Raw genomic sequence first — 16,120 nt, forward strand, 5'->3', positions numbered from 1 at the left:
GTGCCCCTTGGCCCTAGCATCATTTAGTGTGGGCTGGTTTTAGGATGGTGGTTAGGTGATTCTAATAATCCAAGAGAAGAAATGCTTTGAACCCTGTTTCCTCATGCTGGTAGAGTAGTCCATGGCTTTATAACTTCATTCCATCATATCAAGCAATACTTGCATATTTAATTAATTTCAAAAGTAATTTGTGACGATAGGTCGAAAAACAAATGGCCATCAAAAGTACATTCAAATTGCTTGTAAAACCATTGGCAGTATTTGTAGTTGTTTGTTATTTTTGTTATTAAAGTTTCCTTTATGCAGCTGAACAGTTTAAGAAACCCAGGTAGAATAATGGTTAATTGCTTGGCTGATAGCTCACAGGTTGATGGTTTGAGTCCACTCAATAATTCTACTGAAGAAAGATGGATGGGTTGCAGTAGATTAGTTGTCCTGTAATGAATTATGTGACTTCCATGGGGCATTTCCTAGGAGACTTCAAGTCTTGATATTCATAAAGCACTTAATATTACTAGATAGACTGAGCTATCATCACTGTTATCACTGTGTTAGATTTTCCCCCCCCCCAGGGGTACACGCTTTGTTATCAGGTTTCGTTTGTTTGAATTCTTAAGCTCATTCTCATGAACCCATTTTGCAATCACCTGGGAACCGTATTATATATTAGTTATGTGGAAGTTCATGGTAAAATGTTCATTTCAATTCTTCTTCTCTATGAATTTTTTAAAGTCCTTTAAAAGCATAACTAGCATATGGTTTTGTGATTTTATAATAAAAAGTTATCAGAACTCATCACTACAAATCCTTTACAGACATGTACGCTCCTACACCACCAAATATAACATTTCAGATGTGATCTTGGCTTCCAGACTTTCCAAATGTCCATTTCTGTGTAGATGCTTTATCAGTAGGATTTATGCTGTTTTCCTCTATCTCATGTTACTTTTCTGCATTTTAAAGACATGAAGTTGCACTACGGTGACCTCACTGACAGCACCTGCCTTGTGAAGATCATCAATGAAGTGAAGCCCACCGAGGTCTACAACCTAGGTGCCCAGAGCCACGTCAAAGTAAGCCATTTTGACGATCATGGAGTGTCCACTCTGTCTGTCGCTTTTTAATTAGATAGCATGACCATTGGTCTCCGCTTACACATCAATGTTAGTTTGGGTATTAGTGCATCCTGAAAATAATTTTAATAAGCTTTTAGAAATTGTGTTCTCTGTTATGAAACAATACATAGCATCTTAGTGCTAATATTCTAATAGCAGTATTAATTTATTTCCACTTGATCCTGCAGTCCTCTTGGATGTGATTTTGCCATTTCAAATCACTTTCTGCACAAAGTGTTTTGTTAAGATGCTAGATGATGTAAGTCAGTAAAATGTCGATATGAAATGTCAATTTTCATATTAATTTTTAGTTTTGGTTGTACTACTGGCAGACAGGATTACATTTTAAAGTCTCAATAATCTGCTAAAATCAGCTGAATTTACTTTTTATTGTAAGCAATACAAATATTGGAAGAAATTCTCCTTTTAGCTTTGTTTCTCTTCAACTTGATGCTTGATTTTCTTTCCCTCTGTTCAGATTCTACTACGGTGTTCCATCAATTTCTCCTTAATTTCCTTCTCTGAATTGTATCACAGTAAACCCGGGATCTCCATCCCCAGGTTCTAGGACTCTGCTTCATTCAGGTGTTTATTGGTATGTCCTCTGTTCACTTAAGTTTGTGAAGCAGATGTAGGAGATGAGGTGGATTCTATTTCTATATTGGCCAGTCACGATTGCGAATGAAGCTTAGAAATAAAAGCAGATAACTGTTCATTCAAATGAATTCAAATAGTTAATTCAAACAATTCAAAAAAGAATCCCAAAGTGGCCACCAGTGAGACCAACAATTTTGGTCATGGCATGCCAGAATTCTAAATAGAAACATGACACTGAGGCCTTGGGCATGGAGCAGGAGATCCAGTAGAGACATCTGTAGATGTGTATATTCAGCAGAAATCAGGCCATGCACACACACACAAAAAAGGCAGAAAGCAAAATCTAAAAGCAATAGAACTGAGCTGCAACTTTACAAGACAGAGCTCAAGATCTGCGAGGACTCACCAGATGGCCTCCAAGTCTCCTCGTGGAGCTGGAGAAAGAAAGCCTTCCAAGTCTTAGGCTGGTTGCTTTAGTCTTGCTTCTGACACAGGAGAAAATTCCTATAACATTAAAGAAGAGTTTTATCAATATTTGAAATTCTACAAAGTGGCAGCTACCAAAATGAAAGTTTTAAATGGTGTTGCCAAGAGGGAGCATTAGAATGCATCTTTTGTGTTCAGTTTTACAGAACTTTGTACAGAATTGGGGAGAGTATGAGGGCGCGTTTGATTGGGTGACATTCAACACGGTCTCTTAAGAGTCATTTATAAAGATTGCTTCTCGGTCTCCATTTTAGCCAGAGTTTCTGTGTTCTAGAGCTGGTTCTTTCTGTTTCCTGTAGTGTACTGGTAGACCATCTGAGAGCATTGCAAAACAAGTGATCTTGGTCAAAAGTGTGGTCATAGGCCACATACCATATATACTCGGGTATAAGCCGACACGAATATCAGCAGTGGCACCTAATGTTACACCACAAAAACTGCATGAAAAATGTGCTGAAAAACTCGGCTTATATTCAAGCATAAAAGCAGAAACAGGAAGTTAGGGCAAAATGACATCTGATTCATCTGATTCAGACACAAGTCCACCATTTTCATTATGTCACGCATGAGAGTGCTCTTTCAGGAAAGCTTGGAAGAAATCCCGCTCAGAGAGATGCACGTGCAGCCCTGGATGTATCTGAAAGGACACGGTGGCAGACAGAGAAAGGCAGACCTGCCCTTAGAGGATGGGAGGAGGACAAGCAGTCCTTCATCATTGGAAAGCTGGTCATGAGTGGTTGAAATTGTATCAAGGGCCTCAAGACTTTAGGCCATTTCTAGCAGGGGGAGGATGTCAGCAGTGCTGGAGGCTTCTGGGGGGTGGGGATGGGTCCAGGAAAAAGCTTGGGTAGTTCTGTTAGAGGTTATTTGTTACTTTTAAAAGAAGCATTTCAGCAATAGGGTAAAGGGAAGTAGCCAGAGTTCAAGGTGCTTCGAACTTTAGTGGTTAATAGGGAATCTAAATCAAGTGAATTTTCTAGAAATTCTGTGGTAGAGGGAAGAGTGGAAATATACTACCTAAAGCTTACATCGTCACTACCTGTTCAATGTCCGACTCATCGGATCTGGGGAAGGGGTTGAGCACCTGCATCTCTGAGATGCGCTTAGGTGATGCTGCTGCTGGTCTGGGTACCACTCGCTGAGAGCCACTGCTTTCATGCTGCTGGCTTCCTGGCTGATCCGTGGGTGATCCACTGCCTTCAATGCTTTCTTCATGCACCTTTTTCTGCAGTGTATGGACTTTCGGTTTTGCTTAAAAAAAAAAAAATCATCCCGCACCCTGCCTGCTAATGACCCCGTGAACTTGTAAAACCTTAAACAATACCCGCAGAGAAGAATGATGATAAGGGAAATAATCCAAGGAGAATTGCGTATGTGGTGTGTTTATATCAGAGCCCTTCCAATTCTGAGCAGTCTGTAGTCTGAGAAAATAAATGTACGGGCACTCTTCGGTGCTTCACAGAAATAGCATGACTGCAAGGCGCTGTGAGAATGTCCTCTACAGCCGAGGTTTCGTGCTGTTCTTTCTGACCTAAGGGCACATTGATCTTGAGTAATGGAGAAAGAGGGGTAGGAGGGGCTGGATAACAGCAGACTGCTCTCCTGCTAGCCTGCTGGGTTAACACTGTCCCACGATCGCTCCATGACTCAGTGAATTGGGGGTCAGTGGGCTACCCCTTCCCCAGCAGGTTATCAGGGTATCCAGATGGAAAAGACATATTTTGTTCATTATAAGTGCTTTCTATATTAATCTAGTTTGTTTTCATAAACAGCAGATTGGTTTTACTGAAATTACGGTACTTTCTGACAGGGTAGTGCTTGCAGCAAGTCTGATCCAAGTCCATTTCTCCTTACGATGATTTGGTGTGGCACTCTTTGTTCTAATATTAGCACGGTATGCATTTAGTTTGTCATTGCGACGTCCAGACTGTTATTGGGCATTGTTTGTGTTGGCTTCGCTCTGTGCAGTGTGAAGTCTTCTCTCACTCTCACTTCCAGTTAATGTGATGTGGGCTATGGAATGCTGAAAGTAAGGAAAATAAAATAATAGGAAGTTGGTCTGGTTTCCTGTAGGAAACCAATGGAGATGAAATTGGTCATTGGAATAAACCCACAAAAGTCTGGGAAACACTGTCTGAAGACGCTGTTCTGAATCATGAAGAGGGAAAAAAATGACTCATGAAGTAGGTCATTGAAAGGGTGATTGTATCCTATGTGGGAGAAAGTGAGAGATGACTGAAATGTACTAGTTATTAAGAGCAGTTAAATCTAGCATGGTGACATCATCCAAGTAGAAACAAATTATCCAATATGAAGTCCTGCCGGTTTTAATGGAGAAAATGTTTAGGAACCTGCTCCTCCCCTACGCTATTTTTTTCCTTCTCTTTATATGGTTTTGTAAATAATGTCTCAATAATTTCTATCTTAAATTTCTTATCTGTTCAACATACATAACTGCCGTGGTCTTGGATTAAACCATTTCTTGTAGCATTGATAATCTTACACCGCTCATGGAGTCATAGTGTTGGAAAGATCTCCGTGTGCTGAATCTAGTCCAATATTACTCCCTTTCGTCTAATAACATCATGTTTGAATTGCCTTGGATTTTTTTGCAGAGATGAAAATTATGCAATCCTGGAATGTGAGAGCTGGAAGGAACTTTAGAAATACTTTAATGTGAATTCTTCTATTTACAAATGAAGTCACCTGCTCAAAGCCGTCTGTCTGCTGGCTAGTCGAGGACCAAACCCCAAAACCTACTGCTTTCACCCTGCTTCTGACTCATGGAAACCCAAAGGGCAGAGTGGTCCTGCTTCCTAGGCTTTCTAAGGCTGTAAATCTCTATTGGGCAGAACACCTCATCTTTGCCCCATAGGTTTGAACTACCAACCTGGTAGGTAGTAACCCAATCCATAGCCAACTACACATTATATCACTAGGGTTCCTAGGACAGGAGCTATAGATGCTGTAGTATTTTTTAAAGGTCATGCATGACAAAGATAGTCTTAACTAGAGTTACGTAAGATAATCTTTGCTTGAGGTACACCCCTGCCCTCAATCACCACCACCACCCATGCACACTCCAAATTTGCGGCTATGGAGTTGATTCTAACTCCTAGAAACCCTATAGGTCAGGGTAGAACATCCCTGTGGGTTTGGGAGAACTCTTAAATCATTATGGCAGTAGAAAGCCTTGTCTTTTTCTCATGGAGCAGCTGGTGATTTCAAACTGCTCACCTTGAGGTTAGCAGCCCAATGTGTAGCCACTACACCACCAGGGCTTCTCTCTCTCTCTCTCTCTCTCTCTCTCTCTCTCTCTCTCACACACACACACACACACACTTCTAAATTTCTTTTTTTCCCTTTCTAGGTTTTTAGGAGATAGCGAGTCACTTAATCTCGTTTCAGTTTTGAGATGGAGTCTCAATAACCTCTGAGCTTAGGAAACCGGTATTATTATGTCATTCTCTATGTTCTCTCTTATGCCAATTGAATAATCCTAGACTGCCCACTCTGTTTCACACTATTTGGTTATGCTTGTTACTCTCTTGGAATGGCTTTTTAAGTTATTTGTTTAATTTTGTTTCGTGGTAGCTAATTCTGTGCTATAGCAGGTTCAGTGGCTGGGAGGTAAACTGAGGCATGAGCACAGTGTGGGTTGGGATTGCCTTTCACATTTGTGGTGGGAGCTAGTTGCCAGATGGTGCACAGAAGAGACAAAGGGTGCGAGTCTAGACAGTTCTTAAAGTAGAGTTCAAGTTTGTCAAGATGAAGCTACTCGTGAGGCCAGTCACTAGTCTAGTGAATGGGTAGCAATCTAGAATTGGGGAGAGGTGAGACAGAAAAGCCAGCCCAGGAAAGGAGCTTAGAATAAAAATAGGGTTTAGAATTAAACTAGTTGTCCTGGCAAAGGTCCTGAGCACTTTAGTTCCTTGAGTTAAATATTTTTCAGTGCTTTTGCTCTCTGGTCCTAAGGGTTGAAATTTATAGTGCCAGAGCCAGCTCCTTATGTTCATCTCCAGGAAGCTGAAACCTCATGGGGCTGCTCCAACAGGGGAGAAGGGGTGGGCGACTAAACGCTTTGGCAGAATTGCTCCATGGTGGTGAAGCCTAGGTGCCTGAGGTTGAACATCTGGCCAGTGCCGGACTAACCTTGTTTTGGAAAAACCAGCATTACTCAAATGTGACTCTTTCCTGTGTCGTTATAGCAAGGGTAGGGGATGGCCTATTATAGCCCCAGAGCAAATCAGCAGAAGGGCCCTGTTCTTCTGTGTTCTTACCTCTTTGTATTTATTTTACGGTGGAGAGCATGACAGGGAGGTTAGTGACGCCTGTTTTAGTTGCCATTAAGCCAGTCTCGACCCAATGCAAGCTCGGTACAGGAACAAAGCATTGCCCAGTCCCGTGTCATCTTCAGGATCATAGCTTTGCTAGCGTTCATTGTTGTGGTCCTTGTCTGTTTGGGGTGCCTTCTAGCCTGGGAGCCTCATCTTCCAGAACTGTCTCAAACAATATTTGGTGGCAATCCAAAGGGTTTTCATTGACTAATGTTTGGAAGGAAGTAGCCAGGCCTTTCTTCATAGTTTGTCTTACTTTGAAAATTGGGCTGAAATCAGTACACTGGGGTGAACAACCTGCTAGTAATAGCAATAATGATGGTATAGCGTCCAGCGTCATGGCAGCATACAAGCTACCACAGTACAACAAAGTGACAGATGGGTGGAAGGGGAAGAGAGCAGGGTGGGTGGGGGGTGGGGTTGGAGGGAAGAAGATGGATCCTGATGCAAAAATATTATAAATATCATAACGATTATTAAAGGGAGACTCTAAACAGTTATGCCCAGTCATGTGAGCACTGTGACTGTGTTACCTGCCCTGCTTGTGCCTTTCACCAAACCCTGTGTCCTGAGGGTGTGATGGGGAGATAGCAGGAAGCCAGGGGTGCTACAGCTTCTGACCCTGTGACTGGAGATGAATATACTGGGGCCTGGGGGCAGAAAGGAAGGCCCGTTTCCATCTGCGGACCCTAATCCAGAATCTCTTAAGTGTGGCCTTGGGGTTTTCCCTGATTCAAATCCAGCCCAGCCCGGCCCAGCTGGGCCACCTTGGGTCAGGAGGCTCTCTTTCTCACTCTGTAGAGCAAGCACACACCTCTGGGCACCCTTCTGCCAGTACCCTATGCCAGCCGCCCCCTAGGTATTTGCTCCCCTATAGCACTCTTTTCCCGGAAACCCCTGTCTCTACCACTAACTGCTCCACACCTTTATATACATGCCTGCTTCCCAATGAGGCCTTTTGGCCACCTCACTTAAAGGGACCCCTCCTAGGGGGCTGCTGAGAGATGGCCAGCCTGATGAGGAGAGAGGCTCTGGCCGAGGGGCAGCGGAGTGGGGACCAGTCACTGTCCCCCCACCCCACAGCATAATTTCTGCTCTGGTTTTTGTAAAGCAAGTCTGCTTACCCAGCGGGGACAAGGAGAGTCCCCACTGTCTGCCTGGGGGGTGGGGCTGGGGGGGGTGGTGGAGGGAAGGGCTAGGTACTCTTGGGAATAGTATGCAAGAATGTTTTCTCTTTCAAATGCTTCAAGTTCCTGCCACTTAAATGTTAACTTGCTGTGGCATATTACCAAGTGGGGAATGATGCTTTGGATAGTTTGTTATTTATTAAATGGAGCCATAGAATCCTGAGATGGGAAGATCCTGGTGCAGAGCCCGCCTGAGACATATTTCACTCAGAGCCAGAACTCTGATGCTTGAATGGGCCAGTGGCAGAGCCGCTGTGTCAACCAGAAGCTTGCTCTTGGACTCCACTCTCTGCTCTTCTTGTAGTGTGAAGTGGAGAAGAACTGGGTAGGAAAAGTGCTGTTGAAATATGTGGGCACCACAATACCAAGACTGATATTTGCAGTTTTACCCCTCTTGTCTTTTCTGCCATTTCCTACAATGAAACCGTTTGGGCGCAATAAGCGTGAGTTAAAAATTTTTTTTTCCTTTGCTGGAAGGAAACTATTATAGCTAATTTCTGATAAATAATGGTTTAGAGGCAGGAAGATCCTGAAGTACAGCAATGCAAGGTATAATTTTAGCACAGGAGTGATCCTAGAGTACAATTTACACATAGGGAAAATAGAAACTCACAGGACTGAGCAATCAGACTGTTTTGGTGAGGATAATTTAATATAAAATTTTCATATTAAATCTCTCTACACTGTGGCAGAGGTCCTGACATCCTATTTTTGAAAATTGTCAATTGAAAACCCCATAGAGCTAGATTTTACTCTGATACATGACAGTTTACCAGAAATTGGGACTGACTTTCTGCAGCTTTTTCTGTTAAAGTTTAAATATTGTGCTAATATATAATAAATTTTCACTATAGCTATTGGGGCTAATATAATTTGTTATTCATGGAATCGCAAAGATTGGTAGCTTGATAGCTTGATGATTGGAATGCACATTTTGTCCCTTTTGATGTCATATTTTTAATATAAAAATTTTAAAGCCAACTGAAGTAGCTACCTATTTTCTGCTTTAAAAAATCTGTTTTAAATTCATGTATACTAGTTTTGACTCCATATTGGGACTTAGAAGATAAATTAATATATAAAAAGTATCAGCCAGAAAAACTGATGATCCTGTACTTAGAGAAAAAAATATGGGTTTTTATATCTTCTGTATCGTTAAGATTAATTCAAGTATTGTCCAATGTTGGTCTTTTCCCTTTGTCAATTTCTACACCTATACTTTAGTGACATTGATGGTTTCCCTAAACTGCTATCCTTTTCAAAATCATTCCACCATCTTTGCATGTAAAAGTCTTACATGTGTTCAGAGCAACATAGAATCCCTCTATGAGTAGATTATCAGTAATGAAAATGCAACACGGGCAGAATGTCCTGTGACTTTGAGACCGTGAGGTAAAGTATGCTGGCGTTTAGACCGAGGGTATCCATGTATGTTGCCCTGTGTCTGTTTCTGTAAAATTTCGATCCCTTGTCGGGTGAACTGAGTAGGTATGTTGAACAAACACTGAGTGCCTTTACTCTTTGTGCCTAGATTGACTCTGATGATCCAAATGCTTGCACTCAGCTCTAGCTGTACTTTTGCTTGTTTATTTTTGTTTTTCAAGACCCTTTTTCTTTCCAATTCATCCTGTTTTCGTTCACCTGTGTGGGCACGAGCCTATGGTATTTAACAAAGTTCGTAGCCACTTCAGTTAGTTACAGGAAACTTTGCAAGGTGAAAACATTTTCATTTGATAATGGAATGTTTGTCTCCAATGCATACCTTCCATTGATATCAACAGTGGCTCCTTGGGTCCCCTGGTTCTTGGTAGGAAGGTTAGCATTTTAAATCGTGAGAGAGCACACAATTGGGGGGGTCAGTGCGTGTCATCTGGCTCAAGTCCTCCTTGGAAAACTATAATGTATTTAAGCAATTGAATTCAAATCTAAAACCACTTAAAAAACACCTTTATAGTCCATTAAGAATTTATATGAGAGCGAACACTCTATGAAAGTTCTCCTCGCCCTCTTCAAACAGATTGTTCTGTTTTATTGGATCTTGGTGGTATTGTAATTTTGATAACAGCTAATAATGTTTGGAGTTTTGCGTATAATTAGTGGACCACACAAAGGTATGTTTGTTGGATTCTGCACCACTGAGTGGCCATGTGTTTACCTGAACACAATTCTAAATTTTATTATAGCATTACAACAATTATTTTATGTATGCCAAGTTAAATTGATACACATAGGTAACTGTATGTGCTTATCTTAATATCAGTCAATAGATGTTCTTATACATATGATAAAAGATACTGGATCAGCGAAAGTATTGTGAAATAAAACTTTTTGTTTTGGATTTTCAATGATGAAAATTATTTTAATGGGTTTCCTAGTAGATTAATATATAAATTATCTAAGTCAAGATGTAGAAATAAATAATACTTGGTTGAATACCAAAACGAGTAGTTACTCTCCCCTTAAAGTTGTGTTTTATAAATAGAACTTAACTTCTCTTTTAAAATATTTACTATAGCTGATATCAAAATGCATTCTATAATTCCTACTTTATTTTCTTAATACACATAGATTTTATAAAATTTGCTTTGTTCAAGTTGAATCTGTAGAGTTGGACATAGTAAGAAACAATGGAACATTGTTTAATTTCAAAGATATTTAATATAAAGATCTTTTCAATGAATTTTTTGGTAGTCATTCATTGAGTAGTTTATATGTGCCAGGAGGAAATAAATTATTAAAAACTCACTGTAGTTTTATAGATTTCAATTTTTGAAAAATGGCATCAAAGATCATTAAGTATCATTAATTATATTACTCAAAAAGTGATGACATATGGCTACATTGTTTGGGATAGTGATTAAAATTATTTGCAATGAATTTTAATTGACATTATTCACAAATAAACTGTACATAATGGCTTGGTTTGTCATGTTAAACTTTACCAAGTTGGTCATTAGAATAATTTTGACCAAGAATTCCTTAGGAAATATTGAATTTTAAGTTATTATCTTGATTTATGTGGCTATGAAAGTTTTTCCAGAAATTGTAAACATTGAGAAGAGGCAGCCAGTTTGAACTTTTCATTTTATTTGATATATCAAAGTCACAGCATTTCCTCACGAAGTCTCCATTCCACTCCACACATATTGTTGGTGTCAATTTTTAAAAAGTTATTATTTTACCAATAAAAAGCCTTTTAGAAATTCGTGGTCTTGAAAAAGTTAACTATTAAAGAACATTCTTGAGGAATATTAACATTTATCATTAATCCTGATGATAGTATCAGTTTCTCTGTAGATTGTGATTTGACAGTGTACGAAGCACCGTTTTTATTTATTCCTTTGGTTCTCCTGTGGACACACATTGCAGTGTTGTTTTGGGTACTGACAAGTGTCCCGTCAGCTCCGAAGCAGCACGGGTAGTTGGGAACAGGGAAGCTTAGAGGTGAGGCTCTCCAGCATATTCTGATGTATTTCCTCAGCTCTGAGCCAAAGGCACCATTTCAGTGTTTCACAGGGACTGCTTGCAGATTAGACCCCAATATGTCAATTACTGATTGTTTAAGTAACCTCAGCAAATCATGTTCCATCTATTTGCTTTGCATTTGTTTTATATTGAATATTATGAAAATCACTTTGGGTTTAGTGATCATAACATTTCTTTAGACATGTGGTTTGCAGTTTGGCAAATATGCCTATTTGTTTGTCTTGTTTTTAAATAAATGTACTTAAGCAGTTTTAAAAAACTTTTTAAAAGTTTTCTTGTTGTCTTTCATTTTACATTCATAACCCACTCTCTTAAGATACCCCCGTTAGTTACAGTGGCATTTCTAGGAGAGTTCAGAAGGGTGGATGGCCAGGGGGACCCTCTCACAAAGCGGGCACCAAGATGATTGTCTATGACCTCTTTTGCTCAATGTTGCAGCAGAATCATTTTATTTTTAAATAGAAACATTCCCGTAATTAGCTATCATAACACAAACATTTTTGTAAGCCCACCTTACATATATCAATATAGCTATAGGACAAACTGCTATGCTAATTACGTTTTGAACCTGACATGATTCCCCAATGGTAATGGCAGTGCGATCAGATAGCTTTTTCCGCATGCGCTTTAAACAGACTGTCTTTTGTTGCTCCCCTTGCTTTTATAGTTGCTGACTCTGTCAGATCTTTTGGTGGTTTAGCTACAATATTGTGGCACTTAGTGTGTGTGGGCCTGTATCAATTCGTTTTTTGAGAACGAAGAAGTCATAAAGGAAAAGGAGGAGAAAAAAAAGCCAAGGAAATGCTTCTGCTCAGTTATTGATAATATTGAGTTTGAGGAAGAAGTATTTTACGGCCAATTTTGTTGTTAGTAGTCATGTGCTCGAATAATATTACATTTACATTTTATTAATATAATTACTAATATTACATTTAAGCAGTTATAATCATTGCATATTATTTTATAGTTAAAAATGATATAAACTGGACTGAAGATCCTGTGGAGGCCTGGTGACACATACAATGACCAGCCTCTCCAGGGGACAGAAATGAAGCTGTCGGCCTCTGTAAAGATTTGTGGCCTCAGAAGCTCACAGGGGACCGTCCTCCTCTGTGCTGCAGGGCCCCTATGAGTCGGAATTGACTAGATGGCAATCGTTAGTTCTGTTTTTAAAGATCCTCAATGATCATGCTACTGGATTACCGCACCGGGTGTCATGAAGTCGAGGGATGGCCCTGATTAGTTCTTTCGTGAACCGAAATTTACCAGTGGCAATAGTGGAGAAAAATGGTTTGGGCTCATGTTAAGTAAATATTTTACTCAATAATGCACTTTGCAAGGACTCTTTCCGTTTTGCTTCCCAGAGAATAAAGAGAACTTCCTGGTAAGCTTCTGGGTGATGGTGGGAAAGCCAGTGATTACTGAAGTTTCTCTTCATCTGGCCGGATTAGGGATGTGATTGTTTTTGGACCAGTTTCTGAAGCCTGGAAGAGTGTTGTGCTCTTTTATGCACATAGATGGCAGCAAAGTGTTGCAGACAATGGAAGTCCAGCTTCGTTATAATCAAAGATAAGTGACAGTACAAACTGACTTTTATCAGTGTAGCTTGCTGTGTCCTATCGTGAAACATAAAGTAGGAAAGAAAGCTACTCTTGATAACACAGGAGTGTGGGAGCACGAAGAAGGCTATGGGAACTTACACACACTGAATTTCTGGACAAATCACAGGTGGGAAAACGTAATCTTTTAAGGTATGTCGTTCACTCAATGCAAGATGATTGAAATCAACTAAGATAATATGCATGCCAAAATAAAGAGCCATTGACAGGCTGGGCGGTGGGGAAAGGGAGAAGTACAGCAGGCACACAGTTGCAACAGCAAGTAATGTATGGTCGCCTACAGGCACTGCAGTTTGGCCTGCATGTCTCCTTCCCAGTTAAGCAAGTTACCAAGAGGAAATGTCAGTCCACGAACCAGCCAAACATTCCATGGGAACCTTTACTCAAATGTCAGCATTTTAGAAAATAGAACTGCAGTCTATTATGTCCCAGTCCCCACACTGGGTTTGCTCTTAAATACACAAGTACAAATATGTTCCTTCAGAATGCGCTCGCAATTAACCAGTCGTTTTCCGTCTTAATTAGCATTCCTAAGTAATGACACAATCCCTGTAAAAAATGATAGTCAGCCTTTTAATGAATACTTAATATGTGTCTGCTTCTGCGGACTCTGTGGCTTCTCAGAAACTTCCAAGGTGATTTTTAAGTTTCAGAGCTGAATTTGGCAAAATCACAGCAAAGGGGATCTTGTGGAAGTAAACTCATATTTTCTAGAAACTTGAACTATGGAGGAGAGTTACAAAGGAGCAATTTGCGACATGGCCTAAGCCATTGCATCCCATGGCTGTCTTACAACCACCTATCAACGTAACAAGGGTTTCTTAATACCACTAACGTCACGGCAGTATGGTTTGGGAAAACATTTCCCATGCCTTCTTATTTTTTTCCCGATCTACTTTCATGCTCTCTGGCGTCACAAAATCGTCTGTGTCACAAAATTGATTCCAACGGTGTGTATAACAGCGTGCCGAAGCACGGTATCTGGCAAGTCTCTCTTGTGACAGCAACCTATTTCTCACATAATTATTTTCTTAGTAAATTCGATATCTTAACAACCGGTTCCCTCATTTCTGGGTTCAAAAAATAACACTTAATATAATTTATTTCTCATACTTAATAAAGGCTTACTTGAGAGTACACTGCCATTCACTCTTTAGCTGTTTTCACCAGCTGAGGCTTTAGAAGGGAGTGTGGTTTGCATGGGTGTGAGGTGGTTTCCAGCATCACCGGCTGTGTACTGGAATGGGCCTCAATGTTATTTTAATGAAGCATAAAACATATTCTGGCTGCTGATTGTCACTTATTCGTGACTAAACGGTTAGGACTCTGTTGTACAGGAGCAAAAAAAATATTGTATATTTTGTTTTGCTGGTTGAAATAATTTATTGTGTTCACTTCAGTTGGTCATGGACAGAGAGGTACAGGCTACTTCCATTTTATTAGTGCTATGGGCTGTATGAATAAAGAGAAATGAGGCAAATTAGATATATAAACATGTAATTAATTTTTTTAATAGTTCTGTTGGACTTTAAATTAAATTAATTAAATGGAATTTTGTAAAATGAATAGTCATCACCAGGCAGTTCTTAAAATCCAAGTATAGGATGTTCTATTTAGACACAATCATAAATAAATTTATACATCATTACTGAATATCAAACGCATTTATATAGAGGATTTTCGATTAGCATAGCTGTTTGAAAACAAACCACATTTAGCAAGAACATACTGTGTTTTGTAAGTGACTGCTCTTTTTTTTCCCCCTTTCCACTTTCCCCTCTCTTTGGCAGTCATTAGACTTAGGCCATGTGCTTTCTCTTTAAGGTCGGTGGGATATTATCGTGTGGATTATTTATGTGGTCTTTTCACTGCTTCAGATTTCATAAAAAGAGCTTTATTGCAGCACTGCTTCCTTCAACTGCTCGGTTTAAAAGAATCATGTCTAAAGTAGGCAAACCGAAGTGATTTGTGTTGCTTACTAATAGAAGGACATTGTTTTAACTTTTTGTTAATATATTGATTTTCTTGGAATTAGTATATGCATTTTTCTCGATATAATTCAAGGAATATTTTGCACTAATAATATAACATCCGAGTAATAAAAATTTCTAGTTTTTCCTCTCTGACTTTTTAGATGGAAATTTTAAGAGACTGCATTTTATAAATAATTTTGATGCACTTTTGTGAGCTAAAGAAGTCTGTCAACAATTTATTGGCAGCTTATAACTAATTTTAATTTGTGCTACTTTTATAGCTGTAAAATAACTGAATTACAACATCATAGCTATTTGAATTAGTCCTCTATAATGTAATAATAGCTTACGTAGTACTCATCATGCTTACATTATTTTTCTCAACTCCGGTAACTTAGGTGAATTCGGTACATAACATTCCAGTTGATCAGTAAAATAGAGTCCATTCTTTGTTTGAAATTACACTACCACAACATTTGTGTTTATAATTCTTAGCTTTTCTTTCTTATTATTCTCCAAGATGGCCTTCTTTTATCTGTTAAAATTAGCACTGAACAGCTTTTTCAATTACTAGATTACTGAGACTGTGCTCCCAAAACCCATTTTCTCGTGTCTGTTGTTTTCATGAAGTATTAATCATTGGTGAAAAAATGATTTTAATACAAGTATAGAGTCCATCCTGGGCTCTAACATGATCCTTGCAAAAAGTGTCTTCTTAAATTTTTAAATAGATTGAACCTTTATTTTTAATACCGAGCACTTTCATTGATAATTTGTATACTTTGGCTGTAGAATACACACCGATCCGATGTACTCTTTTGTTTCAAGGAAGATTCTTGTTTATCAGTAGCTTTTGCTCGCTTTCTGACTGCTCCTTCCTTCCTCCTATTTCTTCCCGAGGACACTGGTTACCATGCTGAACACATGATGTGATGATGACTCCATGGGACACCTCTGTTGGTGCAGGGTCCAGGCACTCATCTGCAAAATCATCTCAAACAGGAGATAATAAAAATACTAGCTGGTCACTTTTCTCTGGTCTTCATCGACAAACTTCGCTAAATTTTCTTTTCGAAACCGTTCTCTATCTTGCCAAATATCAAAGACGCTTTGAGAAAAAGATATATTTTAGCTGCCAACATAAACATCTTTGTTATATAGGTATCAGATCAGACATTTTTAATTTCAATCCAGTAAAACTCTATTTTTATAGTGTAGCACAAACGACGTCTGATCAGTTCCTCTGTTAGCCCTCTGCAGTGCAACTTTGATACGGAATACTAGCCCTCTTTTTATTACGAGCTTTCGATAGCATCAGCC

General features: G+C 39.4%; 1 protein-coding gene across 1 annotated transcript in view; it reads left to right on the plus strand.

Annotated features, from left to right (window-relative positions):
• GMDS (GDP-mannose 4,6-dehydratase) overlaps positions 1-16,120 on the plus strand; it is a 685,335-nt gene that overhangs the window by 139,118 nt on the left and 530,097 nt on the right. The window contains exon 4 of the mRNA XM_075531631.1: positions 964-1,073. Coding sequence (XP_075387746.1) covers positions 964-1,073 — 110 coding nt within the window. The remainder of the gene's footprint in view (positions 1-963; positions 1,074-16,120) is intronic.

Source organism: Tenrec ecaudatus, chromosome 1 (genome assembly GCF_050624435.1).
Source record: "Tenrec ecaudatus isolate mTenEca1 chromosome 1, mTenEca1.hap1, whole genome shotgun sequence".
NCBI lineage: Eukaryota > Metazoa > Chordata > Mammalia > Afrosoricida > Tenrecidae > Tenrec > Tenrec ecaudatus.